This window comes from Camelus bactrianus, chromosome 21 (genome assembly GCF_048773025.1).
Source record: "Camelus bactrianus isolate YW-2024 breed Bactrian camel chromosome 21, ASM4877302v1, whole genome shotgun sequence".
Lineage (NCBI taxonomy): Eukaryota > Metazoa > Chordata > Mammalia > Artiodactyla > Camelidae > Camelus > Camelus bactrianus.
Window position 1 is genome coordinate 4766307 of NC_133559.1, and position 23482 is coordinate 4789788.

The 23482-nt window shown below is 39.1% G+C and overlaps 1 protein-coding gene across 4 annotated transcripts; it reads left to right on the top strand.

Annotated features, from left to right (window-relative positions):
* Positions 1 to 2259: 2259 nt before the first annotated feature.
* On the top strand, positions 2260 to 19367 carry PRPF3 (pre-mRNA processing factor 3). 4 transcript variants are annotated; one of them, XM_010958490.3, is made up of 16 exons: positions 2260 to 2415; positions 4588 to 4777; positions 5458 to 5588; positions 7583 to 7729; positions 8897 to 8980; positions 9195 to 9415; positions 10091 to 10397; positions 11055 to 11221; positions 11968 to 12047; positions 13441 to 13584; positions 14251 to 14350; positions 14523 to 14636; positions 15702 to 15820; positions 16105 to 16188; positions 16883 to 16944; positions 19006 to 19367. In XM_010958490.3, exons 2-16 carry the CDS (start codon positions 4633 to 4635, stop codon positions 19150 to 19152), a joined length of 2052 nt encoding a protein of 683 aa, XP_010956792.2. In that variant the 5' UTR covers positions 2260 to 2415; positions 4588 to 4632; the 3' UTR covers positions 19153 to 19367. The 4 variants fall into 4 exon arrangements, 3 of the variants coding, with proteins under 3 accessions (XP_010956792.2, XP_074205471.1, XP_074205470.1); XM_074349369.1 differs by lacking the exon at positions 2260 to 2415 and adding an exon at positions 2537 to 2556; XR_012501274.1 differs by lacking the exons at positions 16883 to 16944; positions 19006 to 19367 and having other exon boundaries at positions 14465 to 15820; positions 16105 to 16134.
* Positions 19368 to 23482: the final 4115 nt, after the last annotated feature.

Consider the following 23482-nt stretch of genomic DNA (forward strand, 5'->3'; position numbering starts at 1 on the left):
TGCTTTTCAGAAACAGTGGTTTAAAGGGTCAGTAGGTTTAGAGACTTATTTTGAAGAAAATAAAAAATACAGGCTTATTAATAGAATGAGGAAAGCAATGAGCCCTTAACATGCCTGGAACAATGGCATTATCATAGTTCCTGGAGATACAGACAATATGACACAATTCCTGCCCGTAAGACATTTCCATTCTTAAGGAAACCAGAATTCAGCAGGTTCTGAAGTCTGCAAGATCCACTGCTGAAAAAGGTCTATTCTGTAGTTCAACAAATATTTAATTGTTCCAGGTGCTATTGTAGGCATTTAAGATCTACCAGTGAACAATGATTCCTCCTTTATGGAGTTAACTTCCTAGCAGAGTGAGTCAGATGATAAGCAATAAGTGTAATTAGGTTATCTAGTACTAGTACCATAAGTGGTGATAAGTACTAAGGAAAAGGAGAAAAAAAAGTTGGGGTAATCAACTGTGCCAAGCAAGATTCAGAATTAAATAGGGTGGTTGGGGAAGATTCACTGAGGTTAATTTTGAATAAAAATCTGAAAGTGAGAGAGCAAACCAGGCAAATATCTGGATGAAGAGCCAGCCAGGCAGAAAGCAGCAAGTGCAAAGGCCTTGAGGTGAAATTACATTCAAGGAGCAACAAGGGGTCAGGGTTCTGGAGATGTGGAGCTGAATGAGTGAAGGAAAGATTGGTAGATGAGATCACAGAGGTAATAGAGTGGGGCACAGATGTTGTGGGGCACTTTGCTCTATAGGAAAACCAGGGGATAGTTTTGAGCAGGGAAGTGATGACATTTCTGTTGTGTCAATGTGATCACTGGCTACTGTGATCAGACTAAATAGGGACAAGGTGGAAGGAAGAGAAAGCAGTAAGGAGTCTACTATAATAACCCAAGTATAAAGGTGATAGTGGAGGGTGGAGAGAAGCAGATGGGTTCTGTATATATTTTTAAAGTAGGGCCTATGTAACTTGCTGATGAACTGGAGAGAAATGAGTCCATGTTGACGCTGAGATTATTGGTCTGCATAACTGTGTTGACTAAAAGAAAAACACACAACGTGAGAGTTGTAAGTTTAGTTTTATTCAGGGTCTTACTGAGGGAGAACACAGGTTCAGGAAGCACTTTCATTGTGTTGCACCAGACTACAAAATGAGGAAGGCTTATAAAGGCAATAAGTTACAGTTACATGAGTTCTTTATCAAGAATTATAATTGGAACTGGCAAGAGGTAAGGGTGCTTGGTAAGTAGAATTGGTTGAGGTCTGAAATGGGTATATAGTTACAAGGGGAAACCTTGAGACCATAAGGCTGCAGCTGGCAGGTGTTGTTCTGAATGCCACTGATGGTGTCCCTGGTCTGGTACAGTTCAAAGAAAGTTCAAGTTCTCAGTGGGGCAGAGATGTGCCTGAGATCAGATCATCAGTGGCTTCCTGACTCCTTTTTTGTATGCCTGAACTGTGATTACTCTATTATAATTGCAATTTGTCATCAAATGTAAGAATAGTGTTGCCACTAAGTGAGATGTGGAAGATTTGGGGGAGATTATTTTGGGGGGATATTTGGTGGCTAGAATCAGCTTTCATCATGTACATTTAGAATGTTTAGTATACATTTATGTAGGCAACTGGATATATTACTATGTATCAAGTAGCTTTATTGAACTCTGTGAGAGGCGCTGTTTTAAGTGTATTACCCTCAGGCATCTTGTGGTCTTCACAGCAACCCTGTGAGGTTGGATTTGTTTTATGGGTGAGGAAACAGAAGGCTTAAGGAACTTGCCTAATGTCAGAGCTAATGAGCGGGAAAGCTCGAATAAAAATCTAGGTAGTCTGGCTTTAAAATTTGTGCTCTTGCTTAATCATAAAATAATATTGAGTCTCAGGGGATGCCGGGCACAAAGTAATAGGCAGTCAGTAATTCTTTGTTCAGTGAATGAATGAAAGAGACAAAAAAGCGGGGGGGGGGGGGGGGACAAAGGTTAAGTAGGGGTGGCTAATGGTAGTGATCACGACTCCCTTAAATTCTGCCAGAAAGTCCGCGTTTACTCCAAACGCAGAAGCCCCGCTTTTTAGATCTAGTATAACCATAGCGCACTTATTCTCCACACTAATTTCTGCTTCAGGTAACATTCACGTTGCAACAACCTAGTTAACAGATGTAGCTCGGGAAACCGACGGACGTGAGCACTTCGCCTGAGGAAATCTTTAGGGTTCCGGCACGCATGCGCTCCGCCGCCTGGACAGTGGCTACCACGGCTGCGCGAATCGGCGGCCCCTCCCTCCCTCATCACATGCTGAGGGACCGCGGCGTGGCGGCGGCCGTGGCGGCAGCTACGGCAGGCCATAGGGCGGTCGGAGGGTTTCCGGTTCCGGTGTAACGTTCGGGCTCCGTCTCTGGGGCTGAAGTTTGAGAGGTGAGTAGTGGCCCCGGGCCCAGAGAAGGTGTCTTTGGGTCCTACCACCTGGGGCTAGGGCTCAGTCCAAGAGGAGGACCGAGACGGGAAGGCTCAGCGGAACGGCAGCTGAGAAAAGAACAGAGTTCTGCGGGAGAACGGGTTGGAATGAGATTGTTGAGAGGAAAAGGGCGGGGGCGGGAAAGGGATGGGGTGAGGAGACTAGCTCTGAGATGAGGAGTTCGGGTAGAACAAGGTGGGGTAAGGGACCAGTCAGAAAGATGGAGAGAGCAAAAAGAGAAGAACGGGGGTTTCAGGGAGGAAATTTGGCTTGTAGCAAAGAAGAGCACGGAGTAAGGAAATCCTTCAGAAGATTAGATTATGCTACCTGCTCATTCAGAGATCATTCTGCTTTCCTCTCCTTCAACACCATAACCACCCCCCACCCCGCCCACGCAGTTACTGCTGAACCTTTGATTAGTGACAAAGCTAGTTACTGTTTGGAACTTCTATTTTTGCCCACTGACTGTTTAGTTTGCACGTTATCTAATGGAGGAATGGATTGAAGTTGAATACGTTTGTTAGTGTAGTGCTTGGGCACACATATCATCTGATAAGAGTGGTGCCCCATTTATTGCTTTGGATTTTCAAATTGCTTACACTTTCTAGCTTATGATTCAGTTATAGTGGAATATATAGCGACTGGGGCTAGGGCTCAATACAAGGGGAGGATTTTTGTCTATTTTGTTCAGTGTTGTATGTATCCTCAGCACCCAGTACGCTGCTTGACAGTTAGTAGTTATGCAGTAAATATTTACTGAATGATTTAACTGTCATATAGGTATGACAGTGTCCTCATTTTGTAAGATGACTGAACTGAGGCTCACAGGAATTACTTGCCAGAAGGCTGGTAAATAGTAGTGCTCAATGTCTGAACTATTCAGTGTAAGCCCTTTCTTCACTCTCTGTAGTGTCAATATGCTTCTTTTGAGCAATGCACAGTTAACATGTCAAGATTGAAAGGCTATACTGCTATCTCCTGGTGGGTAGATAGAGCCACTGTAGAATTACTCATATAACATGTCACCAAGGCACAAAGTCTTTCACTCTTAGTTTAATGACTTTAATCTACTAGCTTCATATGGTTATACCAAAATTAAATACACCATTTAGCAACAGGTCTTAGAGGATAAACCTGCCAAGAATGTAAAAGTTAATCAGACTGTACCTTTTAGGAGAAAAGATGTCTTAAAACATCTTGAAAGATTGACTCCCAGGTCAGACCCTGAAGTGTGGCACCACTGGAAGGAGATTAGCTTGGGGTCAGTCTAACTTACTGACTTTTAGGCACTATGGAGAAAATCAGGGAAATAAAATTGTTTCTGTGCTCATAAACAGTTTTGAGATTTAGGTAGGATATAAAAATGTAAACATGAATAGAGTTTAAAAATTGTACTAACTTGCACTAAGTTACAAATTAGAGATTGTTGTAGAGAGTCTTTTATAATGGTGTTTTCTCTATTAAGCCAAAAAGTAGAAGAATAAAGTGAAAAGAGAGAAAGAGAATGCATCCAAAATAAGGGTAATCTTTTCTGAACTGAGGGATTATTTAATGACAGAGACCGTAGATCATGAGAGAAAAGTATCTGGATATAGAATTCCCACCAGGATGAATATGGCTACAGAGAAATGTGACAGAACAGTCTTAAGGATTATGAGCTTTCATATAGGATGACTGACCTGGATAAGCCCTCCCGCATTTGCACCCCTTAAAAGAAGCCTGGGTTAAGGAATGCCTGCCTAGAAATAGGAAGAATAGAAAAGCTGGCCTCTCAGTGGGTTTTTTCAGTCTGATTTTCATGTTATATGTTTTCCAGTACTTGCTGAATATGACAGAATTGAAAAAGAAGCTAGAACTCATTTCTCAGACTAGGTTATTCCCAAGGTTTGTAGATTCCACAGATTTCATTGATCCACTGATACTTACTGAGTTAGGGTTAAAATCAAATGAAATTCTTTCTGCTTTGAAATATGGGTTGTAGGGAAAGTATCTGGCTTGAAATGAAGTGGAAGAAATTGCCTAAGGATTGAGAATAGGGATGAGGAAAGCATTACAGATATACTAACCATTGCCTGGAATCATTTTAGTCTTTTCCTATCCTATGACTTAACTCTTTACTGGTTTCTTTTCAGGTGCAGTATTGAATTCTATTTGAGCTATCCTCCTGTTCCTGGGGAATGGCACTGTCTAAGAGGGAGCTGGATGAGCTGAAACCATGGATAGAGAAGACAGTGAAGAGGGTGCTGGGTTTCTCAGAGCCCACAGTGGTCACAGCAGCACTGAACTGTGTAGGGAAGGGCATGGACAAGAAGAAGGCAGCTGGTATGTACCTTTCTGAACCTTTTGGCCTAACATATTAGATGACCCCACATACTGCTTTGAGTGTCATCAAAATTCTCTTTGTTGGAAGTGTCTAAAAAAGGTCAGGCCACATTTTATTTTCTTTTGCATTATAACGGAAATAGCCTAAATAACTAGTTGTGCTTTTTCTCTTATTTTTTATGTTATTTGTGACATATTTTGAATCTCAGACTGACTTCCTTTTACCACTACACTTAGACTGAGTTACCTAAATTAATACTTGCTCGGGAAATATGCTAAAGTCAAATGGGTATATTCAGGTTCAGACTGACATCTAAACATATAGAAGTCTTTATAAAATACATGAGAAAAGTTGAGAGAAGTAGATTTTGTTCATGAAAGTCTCCTACAACTTGCTGTTTAGGGAAAGTTGGGGTGATTTTTGATCCTAAACTTTGATGCTCAACCTAAGCAAGCTTCTCTGGCTACGCTACTTCCTACTCCAGAAAATTATAACTGTGTTTTTACTTCATAGGACAAGGTCATTCAGTGTAAGAGAATTTATGAGAATCCTACAAAGAACTTAAAGTGTTTCCCTCCCTCCTGGGGATAAAATTCCAGTGTTGGTAGCTGTTGTATGCCTCATATTGGACTAAGTACTCTTATCTTTTCATCTCTACCACCTCTTTTTTTCCTGTCAGACCATCTGAAACCTTTTCTTGATGATTCTACTCTCCGATTTGTGGACAAATTGTTTGAGGCTGTGGAAGAAGGCCGAAGCTCTAGGCATTCCAAGTCTAGCAGTGACAGGAGCAGAAAACGAGAGCTAAAGGTAGGTTACAGTTAACTATCTGATAAGCTCGGAGTGTTCTGAATGGTAACAAAGTTGCTCAGCTTACCTGGCTCACACTTTAATATCTACTATTAGACTACCTAATATCTAAGAGAGGTAGACATTGAAGTAGAGGGGATGAGCTTGTATTGTCATCATCTTATGGTAAGGAACTACCTAAGTTCATGGGTTGAAACATTCCAAGGAAACAATTGGTAGCTTTTCCTTTTTTTTATAGTTAGGCGTTTTGGTTCTCATGTTTCCCTATTTCACTGTTTGTTTTTTTAATAGATTGATTGCTCTAAGGTTTTATGCTTTGATTTACTTGAAGCCTAATAGATTGCTTCAGAATGTGACTTCACTGCTGCCTGAGCTGGAGATCTCATTGTTTGTTGCTCCTTTACGGATATTTCTCTGCAATAGACAAATTTATAGATGGGACACCTAACAACTATTGTTATTTACTATATGTCTTGAGAGCCTACTGTTTGCTGCATAGCATATTGCTGATCATCTGACCCCTGCAAGTGGAATACTTAAAGGGACCGTCATTACTCCCTAACCTACTTCACTTTTTAGCCTGTAGTTGCTGATTGGTCATGGCCTCTTTCAATATTAGCAGCGTCAAGGAGCTGATCTGTCTCTTTCCTCTGATCCTCTCAAAAAAAATCTTTTCGGTGACTCCCATCAAACCTTCCAAAGTGCTTTCAATTCCCTTGACTATCCTATTGCTTTTCCTGAGGCTTAGAAGTGAGTAAGCAATGTTTGCTGAGTCCCTGGCCAGGCTATGGAACCAAGAGAAACAGAGATTCCTGTGCCCTTTGATTAGGGTGTTGTAGGGTTATCAGAGGAACGAAAGATAGTCCTTGCCTTAAAAGAACTTGCAGTTTAAGATTTGGGGGATAGGAGGGCACAACAAAATACAGTTACAAATTATAAATTCTGAGTAGCCGTTTCATGTAAATTTTAGGCTTGACTGTAGAATTTCCGACTTACATTGAATTTTGTTACGTTCAGGGGGAATGCTTGATCCATAGTATGCAAAGATCTTTAGAGTGAAGATTATGCTATGATAGGGCATGCTACCATGTAAGTGCTGAGGGCCTGCTGTGAGTAAAGTGACTACATTGGGTGGGATTAATTAAAATGGTTTCTTGAAGGAAGTATCTAGATAGCCTTGGGATTCGGGTCCCATTTTGGTCCATTCAGGTCCCCCCACACACAATATATTATGGGAGAGTCCTTTTTCTTGAACTGTAGGAGTTCCAGGAAGCGCTCGCCCCTGGCCGAGGATATGTCCTTGCAAAACACGAGCCCTCCTAGTGAAGAGGGGATGTCACCCAAAGTCTACCACCGGTGTGTACATTTGCTTTTTCCCATTGTCCCTTCCAGTTGGCCACTCTTGGTCCTGTTAAATTCACCTTGCAAATTAGTCAACATATTTGAGTTCCCATTGTTTGATGAAAACAAAGTGTTATTGGGGAATACTGAAGAAGAGTGAAAACCCCTGTCCTGGAAGAGCGTAGACTCTAACTGGGAGAAAGTACGTACTAACATTGAAAGACTTAACACTTGGCAAGCAGAATATCAGCAGTGTAACTTTACCTAGTGTGAATCAAGCTCTTAAGTAATAAAAGGATGTGAAACAACAGTTTGATCAGAGTGGGCTGAAATTATTAATGAGGAAAACTTCCTGGAGGAGGTGAGTTTTAGGCAGGATTTGGACTGGGGGTTGTGGAAAATTTGAAGGAGATCATTACAAATATGGGCAGTAAGATTTGCAAAGACCTTGAGATGGGAACATTTATAAGAACGTGGGAATGAAATTTGTTTGACTGGAGTAAGGGAATAATTAAGTTGGGTGAGATGGTCCTTTTGGTGGAGGGTCTAGAAGACTCTGGGCAAAACCACAAAATGCTATTAGGATGTAGGATTATTCTTCCCTTCTCCCATTGGCAGGGATACAACTCTTCTTTCATCTTGGGTTCCCTTAGGAAGTGTTTGGTGATGACTCTGAGATCTCCAAGGAATCATCAGGAGTAAAGAAGCGACGGATACCTCGTTTTGAGGAGGTGGAAGAGGAGCCAGAAGTGATCCCTGGGCCTCCCTCAGAGAGTCCTGGCATGCTGACTAAGCTCCAGGTTAGTAATTAGGAGCTGGAAGCAATGGTTTTGTGAGTTGAAGAAGCAAGAGATGGATAGGTCCAGATTTACTGTAGGCCTTGATTTAAACTAATGTTTTGTATTGGGGAACTTTTATTTCCTGCTTTATGTTTCAACATTTCTTGGTTTAACCAGGAGTATTCTAGTTGAAGGCTATTGAAATAGATTTACTGAGCACATGTTACATAGCAAGGACAGTGTGTTACATACATCATTTGCCCAAATATCTACCTCATTGTGTCATTGAGAAAATTATTGGAATAATTACAACTCAGCATGATGGCAGAGGATAGTTTCCAAATACTATAATACAGGAAAAATATAATCGACTTGAATAATTTAGAGTTGACTTTCTATTTTTTTTAACAGGAATTCTTTGTTTTTAAAATGGCACTAGAGGATGGGGGTGGAAGAATTTACAATATACCCTTTTGTACTTTTTTGCATTTTGAACTATGTAAATATATCATCTACTCAAAAAATGTTAAAAATAAATTTTAAAAAATATCTTGAAGCACCTTGACAGCAGAACTCTATTGGAAAATTTGAGAAGAATTATTTGATCATGTCCTCAAAGCTTATTCGGAACTTTTATAGGGCAGAGGAAGGGGTTTACAGAGACTAGGAAGCAAGTCTTTGCATTGTCGGCTCTGGTTACCCACATTAGGAAGTCAGAGATCAATACTGTGATTTTTTTTTTAAGTATAATAATGTGCATGGGTTCTGTTAGTTTTACATGCATTATTTAAATGTTCACAATAGCCATGTAAGGTAGATAGTATTTTTACCTCTTTTAGTCACTTGGAGGTTTCAAGATTAAATACCATGTCCAAGGTCACACAGGCATTAAATGCAGAGTGAAGATTCAATGTCAGGTTCCTCTGACCCCAGTCTTAATCATTAAGCTGTGTTACTAGTTAATGTGCTAATTCTTCCTTGGGAAGATAGGTTGAAAAATTCCAGTGCTCTGCTGTCTAGGTTTATCTTTGCTAAATTTTCTAGCCTGTGGTACAGGCAGAATATGATGAGATCATTCAAAAAATTTTAGTTCATTAGACCTGAAAGCCCTTTTGGTTTAGGAACCTGTACGGGAGAAATAAAAAAGAGATGTTAACAGTCTTTCAACTTTTCCCCCACTGAGAACAGATCAAACAGATGATGGAGGCAGCAACACGGCAAATCGAGGAAAGGAAAAAACAACTCAGCTTCATTAGCCCCCCTACGCCTCAGGTATTGTGCCCAGATTACTCTGAAAGAAGAATTTTTAGTACAGGATTTCTTGCCGTCCACTCAAATGAGAGTCCAGAAGATGACTGCGTGTTCACCCCCAGTCTACCATAGTCTACCACTGTGTGTCTGCATGTGTGTGTGTGTGTGAGGGAGAGAGAGCTCTGTCTGCCTGTCTGATCTTTCCAATTCTGATTTCTTTTTCTCTGTCTCACAGCCAAAGACTCCTTCTTCCTCCCAACCAGAACGACTTCCAATTGGCAACACTATTCAGCCCTCTCAGGCCGCCACTTTCATGAACGATGCCATTGAGAAGGCAAGGAAAGCTGCTGAACTGCAAGCCCGCATCCAAGCCCAGCTGGCACTGAAGCCAGGGCTCATCGGCAATGCCAACATGGTGGGCCTGGCCAATCTCCATGCCATGGGCATTGCTCCCCCGTGAGTACCTGTTTCATGGAACTTTGTTGTTTCTGAAGTTTGAGAAGCAATAAATACCTTTGAATGTTATTGATTCTCTTCTTCCAAGGAACCTAAATCATTTCTTACAGTTTCCTATTTCTTACATATGTTCAATAAATATCAACTCAACTTATTCTCTTGGCTTCCTTGTTGTAGAGTTTCATTATCTTCTTTTTGCATTTGGTAGAACTGAAGTTAAGACTTTTCCTATGATACTGGAGCCAGGAATAGAACCAGGTCTCCTGGTTCCTAACTCAGAACTATACCTGTTAAGCCACATTGAGTGAGACTAGATCTGAGAGTTCTCTACAACTTGGATAAAGAGATAGACTTTATTTTTAGCAGCTACGGTTGGTTTGACAGCCCCTATCTGACTCAGGAATTCAGGAGCAAAGAGAGATAGGACTGCAAATTCTTGTCGTTGTAATTTATAAGTTCGTTTCATCTGATTGAACTCTATATTCAAATATCCAGTTTGATATTTGCAGTTAGTATTATATTATTCCCTGATGGATTTATGTTCCCTAGAATTGTGCATCCTAATTGTCTTTGTTGGGTTTTGTTTTTATTTTTCTGTTTTTTGTTTGTTTGTTTGTTTGTTTGTTTGCCTTATTGTTCCATATGAGATTTATTCTTTTGTGGACTATTTTTCAGGAAGGTGGAGTTAAAAGATCAAACTAAACCTACACCACTGATTCTTGACGAACAAGGTCGAACTGTAGATGCAACAGGCAAGGAGATTGAGCTGACACACCGTATGCCTACTCTGAAAGCCAACATTCGGGCTGTGAAGAGGGAGCAATTCAAGCAACAGCTAAAAGAAAAACCATCAGAAGACATGGAGTCTAACACGTTTTTTGACCCACGAGTCTCAATTGCCCCTTCCCAGCGCCAGAGACGCACTTTTAAATTCCATGACAAGGGCAAATTTGAGAAGATTGCCCAACGATTACGGACAAAGGTATGTGACTTCAAATATAATCTAGAATTTTGAAGAAGCTAGGAAGGTGACAAAGGAAATTGAACACAATTCTAAAATACTGTCAGCTAAATTCTCTGTGTTTGGCAATCAGATAAACAAGTAGGAAAACAATGAATAATTTTTAAAATGCTGTATTTATTCCTGGAATGCTTGATTTTTAGCTGATTTGTCTGCTTACTTACTTATGTTCTACGTGGTTGAAAATTGACTTTGAAAATTCTCCACATACAACAGACAGTGGAGGGAAACAATTCAGAACCCTCTGGGCAACTGAGGAAAGCTAGCCTGGTGTTGAAACGTACTGCATACAATCCACACATGTGGAGAGTTTAATTGACTGTATATTCGGTGACTTTTGCCTTCTTGTTTTCATCCTCTCAGATTGAGGTTGTCATAAAATTCCATTGCTGCATGTTTGCTGCAGGTGAGGTGAAGGGATAGTGATGAGGGTGAAATATATGTCAATCAGCTAAAGGATAAAATAAAGCAGAATGGCTCTTTTTTCTAAGCTTTCAGAAAATATGAATTTGTTGCATTAGGTATTCAAGAGTTCAACAAGGGAATGTTTTATAATTTGAGATTCTACTACTTCCCTGTTTTCTGTGACTCCAGTTTCTCTTCTTATCTTGTCTTCAGGCTCAACTGGAGAAGCTGCAGGCAGAGATCTCACAGGCAGCTCGAAAAACAGGCATTCATACTTCAACCAGGCTGGCTCTCATTGCTCCTAAGAAGGAGTTGAAAGAAGGAGATATCCCTGAAATTGAGTGGTGGGACTCTTACATCATCCCCAATGGCTTTGACCTGTGAGTTTGTTAGTTAATACCTTTTAATAAGGCTAGAATTTTAATGAGAGAGATGGTACTTGTGCATTAAGTAAAATTTTAAAATCCAAGGGAAATAGGTAACCATATACAAGCACATGTATTTGTAAAGAATATGGTGTATAGGTTACTTTTAGTTTTGGGGGTTATTGTAGGAGGAATGGGCACAAATAGTCTATACAAATCATCTATACATTTTCTACTTGTTTTATTATACGTTGTTATTAGTCTTTAGCATATTTGTTTCCTTAATTATATTCCTTTGCTATTTATAATACGTGTTCACATTTCTGAAAGATCCTATCCCAGTATAGAGCAAGGATTCTTAGTTGATGGGGCAGAGAATGATAAATAAAACATATAAGAGACATTTAGAGAGCTTTAGTCATATCTGCTCCATTCTGATTTCCTTACCCTTCCTTTGTCAGCCACTGTCCCAGGGGATTATTGTTACTAATGAGAGAATGTAGTATCCATCAAGGGTGTTAGGATAGAAAAAAGGTTGAGAACAGCTGGTGTAGAGAGTGCACCCAACCTTTGTGGGACCCAGTCTTCTCATTTTGAAAATTATGTGTAATATAATTACATACTCTAGATATGCATATACTAAAAAAATGCTAGAATGTGTTATGGAGAGTGGATTTTTTTCATTGTGTTTCTGAGAGTCTCTCTCTCTTGAAATCATCTCTACCCACATATCCTGTTTTCCTTTCTTCCTACAATTTTAGTACAGAGGAAAATCCCAAGAGAGAAGATTATTTTGGAATCACAAATCTTGTTGAACATCCAGCCCAGCTCAACCCTCCAGGTAATGTATAGTTTACTCAATCAAGGCTCTAGAGAGGTATTACCCAGTAGAAGTTTATGTGATAATGGACATACTCTCTATCTGGGCTGTCCATCCAGTAGCCACTTATCCACATGTGACTTTTGAGAACTTGAAAATTGAGTTGAGCTAATACAACTGAGGGATTGAATTTTTAATTTTATTCAGTTTTAATTTAATTTAAATAATACATGTGGCTAATGGCTATAGTATTGGACAGTGCAGCTCTAGAGCACTGAGGCCTAATCTAGAGATTACCTCATTGATGTGTATTACAAATTTGGGCTTTTGCCACAGTGTTGACTCCCAACTCCAGTCTTTACACCACCACTAAATTCCTGGCCTTCTTCACACTTCTTTGTCTTCAGCCTTTCCCTCCCTCTCTCTCTTTTTTAAGAACTGACTTGAGAATTTCTTAAGTTTTCTTTCTTTCCTTTTCTCTTTTTTAATTGAAATATGACTGACTGACAATATTGTATTAGTTTCAGTGTACAATGTCTTTTTTTGTTTTGTTTTGTTTTTTGGTAGGGGGAGGTAATTAGTGCCTTTTTCTCTCTTTATCATTTTTGTAGCAAAAGTCTATTGGCTCAGTCAGAAGAGATGGGTTTTAGTTGTGGCTGTGTTTTTAACTAGCTGAATCCCTTGGGTAAATCACTTAGAATACAGAATTTCTTCATATGTAATAACTGATATGCCTTCTCCAAGAGTTATACTTTCTTCAAGATGTAAAAGATTTTAACTCTTTCATCAAATTTGGGATGAACAGAAGAGGTAATATTTCAATAAATTTGCTTGCTAGTGTCAAGTAAGTTTAGAAAAATAGATTGACACCTTGAGATAATACAAAGTGTAATAATCATTGAATTATACTTAATCAGTATCTACTTAGTTGTCATCCTTGTGAAACATTAAAAGAATGTAGGGGGTTTTGTCTGTTTTAACAAGTTGAGTTAATCTGCTTTGGGAGTCTGGGGGATTTTTCCCAATCCCTGTAACTTTTAAATTATAAATTTCATCATCTTGGCCAGTGGGTTTCAAATTGTGTTTCATAGACACATTGAGGTTCAAGAGGTCTAATCCAAATGGGATTCTAGATACCCCCACCTGCCTCAGATCCTCACACAGAGCAGCCAGGGCAGCTGTAATTTTGTTTTCTACATTTGCCATATTTCAGTTGATTAAAGAGTTCAACTGCTTGAAGAAAAACAAGTTAGAACACTGGTCATGAAAGAATACTTTTAAAGACAACCATAATACCACTATCACAACCTAAAAATAACTAAAAACAAGCAAGTTCCTTTTAATGTGATTGATAATCACCTACGTCTGACTAATATGCTTATTGCTTTGGTACATTCATTTCTCTGCCTGACAGTCGACAATGACACACCAGTTACTCTGGGGGTATATCTTACCAAGAAGGAACAGAAGAAGCTTCGAAGGCAAACAAGGAGAGAAGCACAGAAAGAACTACAGGAGAAAGTCAGGCTGGGCCTGATGCCTCCTCCAGAACCGAAAGGTGCGTATCTCAGAGACAGAGAAGAAAGGGGGCAAGTTTATCTCTATAATTTTAGAGGAATTTTAGCATCTGGCTATATTTGGGTGCTTTTTTGTTTCTCAGAGTCATTTATTGGTTCTTTTCTTTCCTAAACTTTCTTCTTTCTTTCCTTATTAGACAGGTCAACATATTGTAAAGGTCATTTAAGGTTTTTTTTTTAAGTAGTATTGACCATACAACACTCTGGTCTTTCTGGAAGAATAATGTTCTTGAAATTTATGAAGGTAATAGTTGCAGTATTTGCATAGAGTTACATACAATTTAAAAACCTCACTCCTGGAGTTTCCATTGTCATTTAGTAACATTTTGAGTTAGCACTGTTATATATAGGATCTTTCACTAAATACTGTGATCAGAGTGAAAAATGCCAAAGAAATTAAGTCCTATCTTTCATAAGTTTTCAGGAAATGTGAATAATGCATACCAACTATTTTAGATTAGTTGTGAGAGCTTCTGCAAACACTGAGTTAATTGAATGGTCTTCCAAGCTAGGAGTTTTAGGGAAAAGTGAGTTTTAAGCAGAGATTTGAAATAAGTGAACAATGAATTGATAGAGAAGAGATTGACACGTTATTCCAGCTGGAGAATTGACTTAGGAGATTGATTTCTGTCCTCTCTTCACTGCAGTGAGAATTTCAAATTTGATGCGAGTATTAGGAACAGAAGCTGTTCAAGACCCCACGAAGGTAGAAGCCCATGTCAGAGCTCAAATGGCAAAAAGACAGAAGTAAGTGCCATGGGATTGGGTGGAAACCCAGGGCAAGTACCTTTCCCATACTCTTCTAGGGGATCCATATTTGGAGGGAGGGGAGAGTCCTCCGTTGCTCTCTCTTTCCCTCAGCCCTGCCTCTGATCTTCAATGCCTTTCTCACTTGTGGATGTCCTTCCTGTCACGACAGAGCGCACGAAGAGGCCAACGCTGCCCGAAAACTTACAGCAGAACAGAGAAAGGTCAAGAAAATTAAAAAGCTTAAAGAAGACATTTCACAGGGGGTACACATATCTGTATATAGGTAGGTGTCCAATCTGGGCCAGCATTTCCCTTAGAAATACCGAAACATTTTCCAAGTGCTTGAGGCAGAAGCCCTGTGAATCACTAAAGCATACCTGACATCAGCCCCTACTCTCTTTCAGTGACCCTAGTGTAAATCAAGAGCTAGTAGATCTTTCATAATGGTGAGGGTTAAAGACTTATTCTTCTGTCTGAGGTCTCAGTGAACTAGTAATAGTTCTGAAGCATGAATGAATGAATATACTTTTTCAGGCTGAGATGTGAGCCAAGAGTCATTTATCCTCTATGAAGTATGAAATACTATTCTTCCAGGAAGCATTAGAAGTTTTTTTCCTCAGTTACCTATGTCCTTATCCTAATATAATGTGCAGTAATCCTTTTATTTCCACTCCAAAATGGACTTTATACATAGTTAATATTTTCTACCTTTTGTGTTTGTTTAATGTTCTCATTTTACTCTTTTATGCTGATAACATGTATGTCTTCTATTTAAATGTGCTCATAGTTAGTTCTTTATTAGAAAAATGCTATTATAAAAGTAGTGAGTGCTTATTAAGATAAAAAACATTCTGACAATACAGAAGGACACTTATTGAAAAAAATCCCTTTCCTGTTCTTTGATCCCTTAGGACCACTCACTATAGGAAGTTGCCACTAACAGTTTTCCATGTGCCCTTCTAGAAATTTTTCATGCATAGCATTATGACTTCTTTACATTATAAGCATCTAGAGGGCAAAGAATCTGTTGACCTTTATACTGCCAAGAACAGCTAGCATATAAATATTTTTGGATGCTGGTAAATATTGCTCCTTCGTTCTCAAGAGTAAATTTTGATTATCTACTGTTTGTTGTAAGGTGTTCAGCGCTAGACTTTGAAGAAATGTAAGACAGTAGAAATACTTCTAAACTCATCAAGTCTACCTTTTAAGCAGTAGTATATTTCCTTACTCCAAAGGCCTTTGTTTTTAAAGAGAAAACCATTTTGGATCCATCTTTATTTGCCATTCCATTGAGGCAGCTACTGATGCTAAAATGAAAGCCATAACTAAACTTTCCCTTCTCCAGAGTTCGAAATTTGAGCAACCCAGCCAAGAAGTTCAAGATTGAGGCCAATGCTGGGCAACTGTACCTGACAGGGGTGGTGGTACTGCACAAGGATGTCAACGTGGTAGTAGTGGAAGGGGGTGAGTCTGAAAAAACTGAGGGAGACTGTCCCCAGGCAACCCTAGGCCGTGAAGTGATTAGCATGGTGGGGAGAAAGAAGAAAGAGATAGTATTTTAGAGCCACACCTGGGTATAATATCCTGGGCCTTCTGTTTCTGTGTTTATTGGAGTAGAGGACCTAAGAAGTGGTTCCTGGGATTGCTTCAACTACCACATTAATGTCTGAGCATTGAGTGAGCTCAGAGGTTCTTTCTACCTCATCATCTTCCACAACTCTGGCAAAATTCTCCTTCTCTGTTTCCAGGCCCCAAGGCCCAGAAGAAATTTAAGCGTCTTATGCTGCATCGGATAAAGTGGGATGAACAGACATCTAACACAAAGGGAGATGGTGAATGGGGGTTAGAGGGAATTAAGGGGGAGGTGGGCTGGTTCTCTGTCCATGCATCTATTCCTTTCCTTTGACTCCTTTGACACTCTTGCAGATAACTAGATAATGTTCAAAAATTTTAGAAAGACCCATTTGGACTATAAGCATGCTGGACATTCATATAGTGTGTCTTCTATAACTATCCATGGATGTTAGGTATTTTTTTGCCTGTTCTTTAACGCCTTTCTACCAGCTGGTTTCCCTGTCATCCCAGGCTCTAGATACTGGCTATATGAGTGTGTTTAGTTTGTGAAAATTTAGCAAGCTGTGCACTCATATGTGTATTGTCTATATTATATAATTTTTTGATAAGTTTTTTAGGCGTCTGAAGCCTGGCTCTCCGAGTGCTTAGGGCAAGTTTTCGTTGTTGATTGTTTGTCCTTTATTTATCTCCTTATTCCCAGTACCTGGCACAGCTCTTGACACACAGTGCTCAATAAATGTTTGTTAAATTAATTATTATCACTGCCTACTTGGAGCTTCCAGTCTAATTTGGGGGAAATAAAGAGTAAAGAAGACATTTGATCTCAATACATGAGAAAGGGTGACAATATTTAAAAGAATTTGTGTAGACTTAAGTACTATTTGTTTAAGACCTAAATCTTGGTGTTTAGTCTAAGTCTAGAGCAAGATTTAGCTATATTGTCTTTTCCAGATGATGAGGAATCTGATGAGGAAGCTGTGAAGAAAACCAACAAATGTGTACTAGTCTGGGAGGTAGGTGATTCTTTGTTAAATACCGAAGCAGAACTGTTGCTAATTCCTGATTATTTACACTATTCAAATGGAGCGATGGAATGGTTAAACTTAACAATGACTAATCCCTTAAGTAATCTAGGTTTCTTTTTGGAATTCCTTATTAAATGTTTGGCAGCATATCCTTCCTGATTATATTTTAGTTAAATTGATAAGTATGTATTTATGCCATCTGGGGAAAAGAATGGAGGACTGGTGACAAGAATTCAAATTCTTGACTGAGTTATTTGTTTCACAGTCATGGATGTGAGACTTGGCAACAGAGAAATGAATTGTAGGATTTTTCTTTGTCTGGATATAATGAATGAAGAACTAGATTTAAGAATATAAAGTTGTGGGGAGAGGGTATGTATAGCTCAGTGGTAGAGTGCACGCCTAGCATGCACAAGGTCCTGGGTTCAATCCCCAGTACCTCCATTTAAAAACAAATAAGTAAACCTAATTACCTCGCCCCCATAAAAAATGATTTTAAAACAAATTAAAACTGAAAGAAATAAAAAGAACTTAAAGAAAAAAGAATAAAATCAGGAGTCTGGGAAGTCTCACTCGCTGTGCAACTGAGGGCGCAAGACACAGCATCAGATACCGCTGCCTTGTCTGTGGGGTGTGGGTATTATGTTCCCTCTCTGTTGTCAATTTTTTTGAGAACCTGATTAGTATGTAATAATGCTGTGTAGAATATGACTAAATTCACTCTTTAAATGGAACTTTTTATGGTTATACAATTCTTTCATCCCTGAAATTTTCTTAATGAATCGCTATTTGTTCTGAAGAGGGAATGAATGAATGAATATGCTCGTTCAGGCCAAGTTGTGAGCTAAGGATCCTTTATCCTTTGTGAAGTACAAAACATTATCCTATTTCTCCAGAAAGTATTAAAAATTTCTTTCTTCAGTAACTCTATTGTTATTCTGATATACTGCAATAATCCTTTTATTCCCACTCCACAATACGTTTTATACATTATAGTCTACCTTTATGTTCATTTGATGTTTTCATGTTACTCTCATGTTGAGTACATGTGTATCTTCTGTTTTTTAAATGTGCTCATATTTAGTAACTAATTCTTTATTATAAAAGTAGTATGTTACGACAAAAGTACTGAATGCACATTAAAATGAATTCTAACAACACAGAAGAGCACTTACTGAGATAGTGCCTTCCGATATCCTGATTCTTTAAGACCACTCTTCGTAGGTAATTGGTACTGTTTTTCATGTATCCTTCTGTCTTATCCCAGATTACTCCAATTTGTGTTATACTAAGTAGTAAAATAACCATAATAACTATTTCTCTGTCTCGTAAGTCCCCACCTGCATATTTAATATCCCAGCCCCTTCATCTCTTTAAAATTCTCTTCCATTTATCTCTGAGAGTCCTCAGTAATTATATCTCAGGTTCAGAAACAAGCCGTGTTCTGCACTAGCCTCCTTTTTGGCATCTGATCCCTGAAAGCTTCTTGAGGTAGCACTTTATGACTGCCACTGCTGCTGGTGCCTTTGGTGAGAATGTGGTTCTACCTAGTACTGTATCTTTTGCTATTGTAGTTCTCTGCAGGTAGCCCCCTTGGCTCCCATTCCCCTCTCCCTGTTGCCTGTGTACTGTTCTTTGTCGCTGTGCCCCTAGGTCTCCTGCTTGTATTCGGGGTCTTGCTAAGTCTTGTGAAAAGAGTCCATTTAGCCTTAAACTCCTTTCTTCTTAAAGGTCCAAATCTAGTCCTGGAGGCCTGGTGGGAGACAAGTTCATCCCATCTCACCGTCCATAATCCTTCCTGACTTACTCTTCCACCCAGGCATCAGAGCACAGAACTTCTCCGTTCAGTCAAAAAAACTGAAACCCACATAAATTCATGAGAACTCAGCAAATATCCAAGGGGGTGACGTTAGAATTGTTTTTACCATAAAATCACATTCAGCTAGGCACATTGCTACACAAATGTTACTAGGTTTTATAAAGGATTATTATATCTGATTTAAATTAGAAATTGCAGTGTTTTTATTACATGTTTTGTCTCTTTCCCAGGGTACAGCCAAAGACCGGAGCTTTGGGGAGATGAAGTTCAAACAGTGCCCTACAGAGAACATGGCTCGGGAGCATTTCAAAAAGCATGGGGCTGAGCACTACTGGGACCTTGCGCTGAGTGAATCTGTGTTGGAGTCCACCGACTGAGACTACTGCAAGCCCTTGCCTCTCCCCTCTTGCCTTTGTCTCTTCAGTCCTTTTCCTTATTCTGCTTCCCACCCCAGTCCCATTGTGTGTGTGATCTCGGAACTGTGCCAAGCTGACACTGGGACCGAGGGAGAACACCTTGCTCCCTTCCCCAGTCAGCCTGGTGCTGCCCTTTATTCCCCTTATGTGAATATGATTAAAGAGTTATTTTTAAAGTTGGTGTGGTATTTTTCACACACTCATAGGTATTGGAGTTTGGGTCTTCAGGGGATCTTTTCTCCAGACTTCTAGCAATTGCCATGGAAAAAGAAAATGTTGTCGTTGATATTTATGTATATATAAATGGATGAATGAATGGACATGGGTGGATGATTGGATAATGGAAATTTCTGACCTCACCTTAGAGCAAGAGTGATAAATACTGTTACCCTGGAGCAGAGTGAGGCAGGAAGAGGTGTTAAGTGGAAAAGGAAAGGGGGAAAAAATGAATGTCCGTCTCTTAACCTTCAATAGATAGTCACAAAGTAGACAGATTACTTCTGGTCTTGGCTGAGTATTCTTAACCAGAAATCAGTTCCTCAGATGGGTGCATATATGAGAATGTGTGTTGGAGAAATGGACACAGAGGGAGAGCCCAAGGAGAATGTTACGAGTCGGTTTGTAAAATGGAATAGGGTTTGGGAATTCAGCATATTTCTTCTCTTTTCTAAAAGACAACATGTAGTTTTATCCCCCCCACCCATAAGAATCTGACAAGGTGCAGTTCTGTTTAATGTTTATGGTTTGATTTTAGGAGTATCTGAGTCAAATTAAGTATCCATTGAAGTTCAAAATTCTTACCATAATATTCTTCCATTTCATGTTGCCTGTTGAGGACCTACTGGGAATGGATTGAACACAGGAGCCATTAGAGACCCTTCCTGCTAATAGGAGCTTACAAGGAAGTCGTGTTGGAGAATGATACTTGACCAGAAGTTAAAACATTCTGTATTACAAGATTAACCTTTTTTTAAAAGTTACATGTCTCAGGCCCTAGTTAGAGTTCCAATTTTAAGGCAATATTAGCACTAAGATTTAAAAAAAGGTTGAAAGAGACAAGGAACTGCAAAAGACCTTAAGGAAAAACTAGTACAACCTCCTTTTTTAGAGATAAGCAAACCCAGACAGATGAGGTTACTAATCCCTAGAGCAGGATGAAATCTGAAAAGAAGCCTATATATGTGAGACTTGGGAGGTAGAGAATTGAACTTGTTTTTCATATTATTGGATTCAAGCAAATCCAGGGGAAAAACTCACTGAAACAAGTTCAATGGTTTATTACAAATATGTGTATAAATAACTTAAACACAACTTCAAAAATGTATTATTTGCACAAAATCTAAAAGGACTATTTATACTATATTATCATTCATTATAAAGTACCCATAATGAGATTTTATCCTTATTGACTTAAAGTTTTTTTGATTCCCTGTGCATCAGAGTATTTTTGTTTGTTTTTAAATTTTCTAGATCCCATACTGTATTGAGCATTGTGCTCAATGAGCATTGCCTCCTTTATCAGAACAAACTTAGGAGGAAAATAGATTTTAGAGGTGAGGAATCTCAGGCTTAGAGTGAGTAAGTAATTTGCCCCAAGGTTATGGCCAGTGACTGGTGGAGTTTAATTTGAACCCAGGTTTGTTTGACTAGAGCCCAGACTTAGTCCCCACACATGCTGCTTCATTTTGTGAAATAGGTGGTAGAGCAGATGTGTTCTTTCAAATGAATGTCAGTCTCAGAAAAGTTCCTGTCTGGGGATGCTGTTATCACATTAAAATGCCTTGTGAACTTTAGTAATTTCTTTCATAATGTGTTTCAAATTATGTAGAATATCTTAATGGCAATTATTTGTCCTCTGTAGAATCCTGGAAAGAATTTTAAGTCATTTGGAGTTTGTGATGGAGAATAAAATGAGATGATCAAGGTAGATAATAGCTTCCTTTGTTTAAAAATATGAATATAAAGTAATTGGACTGATTTTGTTCCTCCCTGTATCTGGCTTACCTTAATGAATTTCCAGAAATATCTTGATCAATGGCAACATCATTGGAATATAGGTACCAAATAATTATTTCTGGATAAGACAAGTCAGTAGTAACACTGTTTTGCAATCAAGGTGATTTTGCACATCCTTCAGTGTAATATTCTGGTAGGTAAGAAGATACAAATAATTTTATCCACAACAGAAAATGCTTTGTACAGAAGAGAAACTCCATCCAGTTGGAATGATCAGGGACATTTGCATGAAAGAGACAATTGAAGATAGCTCCTGAAAGATGGGTAGAATTTTGGTGATAGAAGAGGACATTTTAGGCAGAATTAATTATAAATATAAAATTAAGGAAAAGGAACAGTTTGGAGCCCAAGGAACCATGGAAGCATAGGCATTTGAGATAATACTCCAAAGTTAGATTAGAACCATTGAGGAGCATCTTAAAAGCTAGGGCTTTTACTTAATTTGGTAGGTAAAATGAACAAAGTTTTTTTTGGTTTGGTTTGGTTTTTTGAGTAAAGAACTAGATTAGTCTGGTAATGTGTATAAGCTGAAGAGACAGACTGGGAAGCTGATTGTGATGCTGTTGATGCATAGTTTATTAGAATGGTGATGATAACCTTTAGGTAGAGGGCAAGGGGAATGAAAAGAGAATTCATGTAAGAAATTTCTAGGTGGAAGTTTATAGGATTTGATAACTAAATGGAAGGGGTAGAATCAAAGATAACTAGGACATCCAACTTGAATAAATCTGAATGCAGGTGGTTAATCTTTGGGACAGAACGAGCAGAAAGATGAAAGAAGGGCTAAAAATGGAACTTTGGCAAAGACAATGGGGTAAGAAAACTAGGAATGGGCAGAGAAAGGAGCCATTAATTTAGTGGGATCTGATTAAGGAATGTCTATTTAACAGAAGCAAAGGGAAATGAGCTTTAAGAAAGATTTAAGTGTAATAATAGCTGACATCATCAGCATCATCAACCCTTCACTAAGCCACTCACTACTCTAGGCACTCTACATGCATTAACGTCATGTAATTATTATAGCTCCACAGAGAGGTTAAGAACTTAACCTAAAATTGCCACTGGCAAGTGGCAGAACCTGAATTTGAGCAGTATAAGTTCTAAAACTCTTGCTTTTACCATCACAATAATGGAAATGTTGAAGGTTAAGTAAGACTGTAAACAATGCACTAAAATTGGCAAATACCAAGATCATTAATGCTTTTTTGTTTTGGGGGATTTTTTTTTTTTTAATGGAGGTACTGGGGATTGAACCCAGGACCTTGTGCATGCTAAGCATTTGCTCTCCCACTGGGCCGTTAACCTCTTCCCCCATTAGTGCTTTTTAAGAGTGTGCTCCCTCAGCACCTACTGTAGTGCCCACCTATATCTCTAAGAAAAGAGAAGCAATTGAAGAGAATTTCTGCACATTCTCACCAACAAATCTGTCAACCTACCTGAATCTCTATCTAGATTATCTACCTTCCTGTTGCAAGAAAGGAACTGTTTGGGGGCCTATCACTTGATCCTATTCTCTCCCACCTACTCAAGGAAATCAATCCAGCCATTGTTCCATATCTAACCTGTATCAGTTGTAGCATCATTTTCCCACCTTGGAAAAAATAAATGACCCTTTGATCCCACATTTCCCTCCAGCTTCAGCTCCACTTCCCTGCTCCCATTATATTTCTTGAAAGAGTTGTCTATATGTGATAACTCCACCTCTCCCATTCTCTTAAGAGCCCTCTCCAGTCACTTTACTTCATGGAAACAGCTCCTGCCAAGACCACTAATGACAACTGTTTTTGCCAGATCCAGTGATTATCTCAGTCCTCATCTTATGCAACCTACACAGCAACACTCAACACAATTACTCCCTCCTTCTTGATAAATTTTCATTACGTGGCTTTCCAATCTCCTTTGCAAGTTGCTTCTTATAGCTTAGCTCAGTTCTTGGACCTCTTATCTATCTTAGCTCACTTCCTAAACAGCCTCATCCATCTCATGGCTTTAAGATCATTTATATACTAACAATTCTTAAACTGATGTTTCCTACCTAGACCTCTCACACAAACTTCAGACTCAAAATACCTGGTGCCATTTATGTCTCTGATATCTCAAACTCAAGATGTCTAACTGAAATTCCGATTCCTACTCATTTTTCACAGGACTGTTCCTCCCCCTTTCCACCCCTGGTCCATCTAAGAAAATGGCAACTCCATTCGTCTAGTTCATGCATTCTCAAAGGGGGCTACATCAGCCCACAGAGGGGAAAATCGGCTCTTGGGGGATGACA

Excerpts from the sequence above, each read along its gene's own strand:
- PRPF3 (XM_010958490.3), top strand. The coding sequence starts at position 4,633 with ATGGCACTGTCTAAGAGGGAGCTGGATGAGCTGAAACCATGGATAGAG. Across the intron at positions 7,730-8,896 it reads GCATGCTGACTAAGCTCCAG|ATCAAACAGATGATGGAGGC; the intron begins GTTAGTAATTAG and ends CACTGAGAACAG. Across the intron at positions 14,637-15,701 it reads GTACACATATCTGTATATAG|AGTTCGAAATTTGAGCAACC; the intron begins GTAGGTGTCCAA and ends TCCCTTCTCCAG.